General features: G+C 36.3%; 1 protein-coding gene across 1 annotated transcript; it reads right to left on the reverse strand.

Annotated features, from left to right (window-relative positions):
- Positions 1–1,941: 1,941 nt before the first annotated feature.
- Positions 1,942–6,957, reverse strand: LOC142175430 (uncharacterized). The gene is made up of 8 exons (XM_075242198.1): positions 6,375–6,957; positions 4,600–5,979; positions 4,190–4,514; positions 3,785–4,046; positions 3,475–3,691; positions 2,828–3,189; positions 2,405–2,551; positions 1,942–2,124 (listed from the first exon to the last, which is right to left on the reverse strand). The coding sequence occupies exons 1-8, from the start codon at positions 6,903–6,905 to the stop codon at positions 2,016–2,018; spliced, it is 3,333 nt and encodes a 1,110-aa protein (XP_075098299.1). The 5' UTR covers positions 6,906–6,957; the 3' UTR covers positions 1,942–2,015.
- Positions 6,958–9,159: the final 2,202 nt, after the last annotated feature.

A 9,159-nucleotide genomic window follows, 5' to 3' on the forward strand; every position in this document is an offset into this window, starting at 1 on the left:
TGACTGGGCTGCATGCCCATATACTAGAAGATCTGTAGCTGGTTATCTTATCAAACTTGGCAATTCACTGGTCTCCTGGAAGTCTAAGAAGCAAACAACTGTATCTAGAAGCTCTGTTGAAGCTGAATACAGAAGTATTGCAGCTACTGTTGCTGAAATAGTTTGATTACAAGGTTTACTGAAAGAAATTGGAATAGAAATCAATCTTCCAATTGACATCTACAGTGATAGCAAGGCTGCTATACAGATTGCAGCTAATCCAGTATATCATGAACGTAATAAGCACATTGAGATAGAGTGTCACTTTATTAGAGAAAAAATCACACAAGGTTTGATAACTACTAAGTACATCAACATCAAAGATCAACGAGCAGATTTACTTACTAAGGGGCTATGTAAAGTTCAACACAACTATCTAAGTTCCAAGCTAGGAGTTTACAACATATTTACACTACCTAGCTTGAGGGAGAGTGTTGAGAAATAGCACTGTTAGAATACAGGGGGTAATTTAGTCATTACACACTGAGTTAGTTAAAGTTAGTTAAGGAGGTTAAATAGTTGTTAAGATCATCTTAGTTAGTTAAGCTAATTAGTTAGATCATATAAATAATTCATTGTAACACATTGGAGATCTGATTATTGAGATAATAAAATCTGATTCACTCTATTTGCTCTCTCTCTCTCTCTCAACTTCTAGTCCTCTTCTTCCTCATCTCTGCTTCCTCTTCTTTATCCTCTTCTTCTTGTTATATACAATTGTCACTTAGTTAAGAAAGATTTCAGAAATACTAAATAACATCTAACAATTATTTGTAGAAGAATTAAGTAGTCCCCTCAAGCTCTATTGTTTTCCTTGTGTCCTTATTTCCGTAAGTGTTTTCACTTCATTGGTGACTCATAGACAGAAGTGGAGCCGGAATTTGAAGTTTATGGAAGTCTGTTTAAGTTAGTGAGTTCTAAATTTAATAATTTGCACATATTATATATCTTAAAACAAATATAGAGTTTTGATTAAAATTATTGTACTCGTAACCTGTGTTCTAGCTCCGCCCTTTGCACATAGATATTTACTTTTTCTAGGACTTAGGACCATTTTTGCTATGTCATGTTTCTTTGGTCCATTCCTTACGTTAATATTTACTATGTCATAATTCTAGGAAGTATATTTTGATTTATGAACCTATGCACTTGTGGTACAAGAATATCATGACAACATGGATATTAGATTGAGCCTCCAGAAAAGGAAGAGGCACAATCAACTATTCAAAAGCTAATCTCAGCCTTTTGGCCATTGTGGATATAAGAGGATATACAATAATGGGTTCGCGGATTCAGCAGAACCTAGTGATACGAGGTAGAACCCTTTTAACATGTGTGAAAAACAAGTATAGCTCAAGTTAAATTTACATTTCAACTTAGAATCCACAGGGTCTAAATTCTGGATTGCGAATGTGGGACATATGGTTATGAATACACATACTGTAAATTTTTCTAACAAATAAAAGAAGGTTTCAAATCTCAAACCACAAACATGCACTTGAAAAATATTACAAGGGGTTTTGATACTTGTGAAAGGAAAGGAGGTACATTTTGCAAACCATATATATAAACCATTGTTATATTTCCATTGAATATAACTTCAACAATGTAACCATTAATAATATCTGTACAGACTGTAGCTGTAAAACTCAATCAAACACTTAAGGATCAAACTTGACAGCAAAATGCGCCGATTCAAGAAGCATCAGTGTTGCAGTAAATGACATGATATAAAGGTACTAAATAATACCAAGATCCATCCCCATTTCCAAACTGCCAAAAACAGAATTTAATGTTCAGAAGTTTGTTGTGTTGAGATCTGAAGTAATCTGTAGTTGAGCTTCAATGTATCATCCAAAAGATATTGACAAATACATAAACAAGTCTACCTCTATACCTGGTAGAACTGCCTGTATTTTTATTTCATTGTATCCTATCTTGTGCAATTGTGTTTTAGATTGTAACTTTAAGGTCTCCTATTTGGACTTGTTGCGCATAAACCGTTCCATAAAATCTTCGGCGATTAGGTTTGGTTTTACTTCATGGAACAGTCCTACTTTCTTCATCTTGGACTTCTGAAAATTACTGGTAAAAAATAAAAATAAGTAGAGTTAGTAACTAGACTGATCTGATACCCAAAAAAGGAGTAGTTCTTTGGTTGCAGCACAAGACATCAACAGAAAAACAAGCGCATAGGCTATAGCACAAACTTCTGTTTTATATTTTTCATGCATTATTTCCCTTTTAGACAAAAAAAGGTTGCCAGATGGACAAAGCATCCTGCATTTACGCAGAGTATAGGGAAGGGCCGCACCCTAAGAGGTGTGATATAGACTTACTTTCTGAATGTACAACCAACACTTACTTGGAACTTCTTGAAGATCCTGCTTTATCCCTCAAACTCATAGCTGCCAGTTGACGTGCCAAGTTCTCGTCTCGATCACCATGAGCTGAGCTAGTTCTTGAGACAGCATTTCCATCGATTGGCCAATTCATTGGAAGTATTAAGTCTCTACAGAACAACAAGACTTGTAAAGTCGCCATTTAAATGGTATTTTTTGTACGGTTTTAGTTTATAATACACTGAAAGTGTAAAGAATTTTTATATTAGCGTTATAGCAGGTTGTATGCCTTATTTTCTAGCTAACTAGTTCCACTCATTATGACCAGTTACTTGCAGTTACTTATCTTTTAGATTACGTGATAATGTAAAAATTCCTTTATACTGTTAGTGCATAGAAGTTAAACAGCCGACAAGACAATTTAGATCAGAGTAGACATTTTGTACCGTTCAACATGCTTGCATTTGCAACGATTCATCAAATCCACTGTATAATTACCAAAATGGATGTCAATCTGCTTTGACAACTTTGGTATATGATAGCCTGGTAAAATGTCCCAGATCTTTAACACTTGAAAGTATGTAGAATTCTGCTCCAAAATATCTATGGTCCAAATCAATTTTAAGCGCTTGACACTATACACCTCCAACAGTACAGATGAATTCCCACCCTTGTTGCTGAGCATTCTGTTGTTTTCTGATTTACGCCAGCCATTTGAAAGCTTCGTCAAAAGGGAAATCACTTCTTTACTAATCTCCACATCCTTAATTCTGGCCATGGATTTTGAGAAATCTTCACTAAACAAAACCTGTTATTTTGTAACAGAAAACAGCCTGTTAGCTCTCCATTTGAAAACAAAACAAATGATTTAAGCTCTCAAGTCAAACAACTACCAAAACATAACACTTTTGTAAATTTTGGCCTACTTAACTAGCAAAATCCAAATATTAAAGATGTATACTTTGGCCATCAATGTTGAACAAACAAAATCAAAGATGGGAAAGCTGCTTCTTGACCATGAATTAAACAGGTGTTAGTAGTGAAAGAAAACTTAAAATTTCATCATATGCCAAATGAAGGCGAAGCAGCATACCTTCCACTTGGCTGCTATGAATATAGGGGAATCCGTTCTAAGTAATGTTTCTATTTGGTCAAGCTCAATGGTTGCGTTTGAAATTGCTTGACTTAATCTCTTGTCATGAGTAACATCAAAGTAACAACGTCTAGCCTTGGCGTCAAGGACTAAGTTTCTCCAAATGGAGCCACTGTTAACCAAAGTTGTGCCGTTCCCCAATATCCAAAGGCAGTATCTGCATAAGAAGCCAAGGAAACAATTATCTTCTTGCAGAAAGATGACAATAAATAAGAATAGCGAATACCAACCAGTGCTAGCAAATTAGTACCTTGCTCGAGTCAGTGCTACGTTTGCTCTCTGAAGATTAGAAAGGAAACCAACTGATCCACGTCCATTACAACGAACAGTGGAGATAATTATAACATCTTCTTCACCCCCTTGAAAACCATCAACAGAACGAACATTCACTGAGAAGTCACTCTTAACATCTGTGCTATATTTCTTGTCAAGAATTTGTTGAATAGCAAAAACTTGGGCCTTGTAAGGAGATATGCAGCCAACACGGACCTTTTGTTTCGAAGAGACAGATTCTGTAATCCAGGTAATAATATCAGGTTTGCCAAATCAATTGCCATGCAAACCAAGATACAATAGACAAGTGTATTGCCAAATCAAGTGCACAGTAAAATAATCTTAATCTGAGATTAAGTAAATGAAAGATAAAGTGTATTACCTTTATGAAGGTTGGCAACTATCTCAGCTACAACGAAAGCTTCTGCCATATTTCTCGTGCTGTGCTTGTCATCAATCTCCTCATTTCCGCTACTTACATTGATAAATGAATAGGAGCCAAAAATATCTCCTTCAAGAAATCTCTTCTCGTATTCTGCTGACTTCACATTAGGACCATCCATAATTTTCTTCTGATAAAACTCTCTATTTGGGAACAAACTTATTTTTGGATGCATCCTATATTGAACATTAAGAAGGTGCTTCTTGTGTCCTAAGATTACCAGCCTCTCAAATAAGCTTCTGCCGAATTCAGCCTTCTCACAGATCTGTATATAACAGATACTAGTTGTTAATGACATAAGATCAGCACAGTAATTTTAAAAACAAGCTGTGAAAAGATTAACTGATAACCTTGCTCTGAACCATTGCAGGCAATTGTTTCTCATCTCCGATGAGTATAGCATGGCGCAGACCTGGGAGTTGTAACGGAATAGTGGATTCACATTCTTTCAGCTGAGCGGCTTCATCAATTACCACCATCTCAAGTGGTGTCATTCCTTCTGTGTGCAATTTCGATGAGCTAGAAGCAGTGCAGAAAATCAAGCATGCGCCTTTCAGACAAAAACTTCTAATTTGGTAGTCATCGATAAAATTTGGAAGAGAGATACTCTCACTAAGAAATTTCAATACTTTAAGGCATTCCGTTTTGGTTGCATACAAATTAGCAAAACATCTCGCCTTACTCCTTGTAACAGTTCTGTGTGAAATATCTCTTAACCCTTTTGATGTTTCCACTGCAGCAAACAATGTTCCAAGAGTTTGAAGCATCTCAAGTACTCTGATCATTTCCTTAGCTACTTCTAGTGAAATGAAAGAAGTAGGTAGATGCGTGTACAAGCTCGTCAGACAAAATATTAACTGGTTCTGTATCCATTTGAATCTTTTGATAACAAACTCCTCAAATGTCCAAACACTGGTTTCTTTGTTGCTTGCCTCCCCTTCATTCTTGACCTTGTTCGCCTCGCCAGCAGCTCTCGAGTTGTTCCTCCTTTGAGAACTTTGTTTATCATTCTTCTTGTTCTCTTTTAATGTTTCAAGGACAAATTTTTTCAACAACTTACTCTTCCTATTTTTGTCTACTCCTCGATCATTGATATTGCCATCTTTTTCACTAGTAATCTTTCCTTTTTCTTCCTCTTCCTCGTCATCTGTATTTTGATTATCATCAGTGTCATGTTCCTTATCTTTTTGTTTTTCTAAGTACTTACGGTATTGCTCTTCAGGATCCTCGAGCAAACATATCATGGATTGTATACCAACTTTCCAACCATTATTCGGAGACAAACAGCTTGCAAGAGCATCAACACGGTTACTAAGAAACACATCAAACAAATCTTCATGATCATCGATCTTCATTCTTTCCCCATTACCAAATAAAACTATGTCTCCTAAACCATATGTATCATACTCCTGGCCGTCCTGTACATGTTGCATCAGCTTCTTTGTAACTCCCAAAACAGCAATGTTCGTAGGAGCACAAGTCAGAGTTCTGCATTTCATTTTTAACAGAACATAGAGTAAGGAGGCAACTGTTCTAGTCTTTCCAGTTCCCGGAGGACCCCAAATTAACTTAACCGTGTTCCTGTGACCACATTCTCTTGTTGCTACGCAACTTATAACAGCCTTTTGTTGAGCATTATCTAGCCCAAAGGTCCGAATGATCGCCCTTGTATTTGATATAGCATTAGTTTTAGTTTCTCTAAAGGGGCAAAGGGAGCAGTCTACTTCACCCTGCAAACAATTGAAATACACTAAACCTCAATAAATATATACTGGAAGCTAGATTAACTGTTTAATTTCACGTATAATCAGCAACAACAAACCCAGTATAATTCTACAAGTGAGGTCTGGCGAGGTTAATGTGTACACAGACCTTACCTCTACCTTGTGAAGGTAGAAAGGCTATTTCCGATACACCCTCGGCTCAAGGCACAGTGACAAGGAAGAAACCAACCATAACAACAAGGAATTTCACGTATAATCACTATAACAGTAAAGTCGAAAAACTACTTTGTCACATTAAACATTACTCACTATATTAAAGTCACAAACTATTTATTGTCACATTAAAGTAACAAAACTCTACTATGGACAAAGTTCAAGAGGGAAAGAAGAGGTTTACTTACAATATTTGCATCACTTGTCAGCACAGTCTTAATGATCTTCAGGTTTGCATTTTCTTTATCAGAATTCAAAGCTTTCCATATTCGGATATTTGTCGTCAAATTAGAAAGATACACAATAAAAAGCTTGTCTCCTTGTTCACCCTTTGCCCTGTCTGGTTTCTTAAACGAAATAGGCTGCGAAGAGAGGATAGGTACCCTATCCGAACCGTCGTCTTTCATTCCTTGAACTATGGCAATGAGATAAGATCTCTTAGGCCTGTTCAAATCCTCAATTCTTTTTGGTTTCACATCTGTTAGTGCAATAAGATCACCAACTTCAGGTTCATATTTTGATTCAGTTTTCGACTCGTTGTTCTCTCCCTCTGTAGCTCTTTTCAACAATATATTGTAATATAAACCTTTGGGAGGCTTAAAATCTTTTGATATTTTAACATCAAGAACCTCAAGAGCCGGGGCTCGTGAAACTGTGAACATGTTTGAGAGCAAATCAGCATGTGTTTCTTCAACAAGGGGAGTAATGAATGTCTTCATGTAATGATCAGTTGACAAGAACGTCTCTGGAATTTCTTTAACCTAACACATTGGAATTGAAAGTTAGGACACATAACTTGAAAATATAAAAATATTTCAAGATGGAAATAAATATCTGTCCTAACCAACATAAAAACAAGAGGAAGATAGAGCTGCATCTTGATATCATATCACCTAAACATAACTACTAGTAATCGTCCGTAGAAAGTGGTATTAGTAAAGAGACATATCGAGATTTAAATTTGATGGATTCAATCTTTAGGTTCTCATCACAAACCATTACTACAACAACTATTACTACTACGTCTTAGTCTCAAACAAGTTGGGGTCACCTGAACCCATTAAAACAACAACTACTATTATTACTACTACACTCAGTCTCAAACAAGTTAAGGTCTCATCAGAATCCATTACAATAATAACAACTACTACTATGCCTCGGTTCCAAACAAGTCGGTGTCTCATCAGAACCCATTACAGTAACAACTATCCCTAACAAGTTGGGGTCTCGCCAGAATCCATTACAACATCTACTACTACAACAATCAGTCCCAAACAAGTTGATGTCACATCAAAATCCATTACGACAACAACAACAACTATTACTATGTCTCAATCCCAAACAAGTTGAAGTCTCATCTGTTTAACCAAAAATCTGAGTCTTTGGTCAAAGCTAAAAAGAAATTCGGGTTACTGATAATCAGGAGACAAAAATAAAATACTTTTGAGAACGATGGTAAAGAAGCAAATAGATGTATATTTCAATAAATTCTCAATAGTATTCTGTGTCCTTACAAATGATGATACTTCTTCCTTTTATAGATAATTCTAGGTAAAGGAATGAAGCCTCAGCTTTAATGATATAATCATGAGTAATAAATGATATTAAATAAGCCGTTATACAATCATTCCTATTAAATACCGACTTCGTAACGTATCAAGTATTTAATAATGAATTTGGACTCCTTTCTGTCACCAGATCTTTGCTTTCAATGCCTTCTATCCGTTGGCTGTAGATAATTTAAATTGGTACGAGACTCGTATCTATACGTTGTCTCGTGCCTATTTAAATTCTTCTTCCCGTGGCTGTTTCCATCCGTGCCTCTTAGTCAATTGCTGCGCTTTGACCATTTAACTAATCCACGTGTCATGCCACATCATCTTTTAATATAAACTCAGTTTTTTCCCAATACAGATAGTCCCCCCACTTTCCATTTTTTTATCAATTAAATAATTGGGAAGTGGATCTTCATGTAAAAGGAATTTTTACCGCAATTAATGCTCATGACAGTACTAACGTCTCATCAGTCTTTTCCATTTAATGTTCTGCCCATGTGTCATTTTCTAATTGATTCCACTATTCATACTCTTTTTCGAGACTTCTTCACTCTCACTATTTACGAAGTGATAGCTGCCTTTATTATAGGCTTTTCATCATTACACTTAAAATGTTGACGGTTCTCATTTTACACATAACTTTGTCCTCCTTTGTCTTCTTCACAAATCTTCAGCACATACTTCCTTCTTAACAATGTCTTCTTCAAACCCTAACCGTAAAAAAGTTCCAATTCTAGATCAATTCCCCAACGCCCCTGTTAGACACAGAAGAGGCGGAGGAGGTAGGCTTCGAACAGGGTTAGAATCTACGCGAGGCGGCTCCTCTGGTTCTTCTTCAAGGAGTTCTATCCCAAAAGCTCCTTCTTCTAAGAGTAGGGAAATTCTTGATCCTTCTCAAGAACCCTCAGTTGATGATATAGTTCCCGGCGATTTATCTTTTGAAAGTGACAAAACATCTTTTCAAAAACAAATTAAAAATTTAGAAAGAGCCGATACTTACCCAACAATAGTAACCGAACTTACAATCCCCACCATAAGAAGAGATTGTAACTGGAAGGATAGTCTCCGAATGTCAATTCCTTCCCCAAATCAAAGAATTTCCTCTTTTAGAAGTGGGTATTCTTCTGTTTACACTTACCCCTTCACTTTAGGTTTCAATCCTCCGATTGACCCAATTATTCTCGATTTTTGTCGTTTCTTTACAATTTGTTTGGCCCAAATCGGTCCATTGGTGTGGAGAACAGTGGCTTGTTTGAGATATTTATCTTCCAAGGCCAATGTCAATTTCATATTTTCTCACCTCATTCATCTATACCATCCTAACTTAATACGCCATGGGGTTTTTACCTTAACTGCAAGGAGCAAAAAGGTTTTGGTAAATCCTGAGGATGATAAAGATCGTGGATGGTATATTCGT

The sequence above is a fragment of the Nicotiana tabacum genome, chromosome 21 (assembly GCF_000715075.1).
Source record: "Nicotiana tabacum cultivar K326 chromosome 21, ASM71507v2, whole genome shotgun sequence".
Classification (NCBI taxonomy): domain Eukaryota; kingdom Viridiplantae; phylum Streptophyta; class Magnoliopsida; order Solanales; family Solanaceae; genus Nicotiana; species Nicotiana tabacum.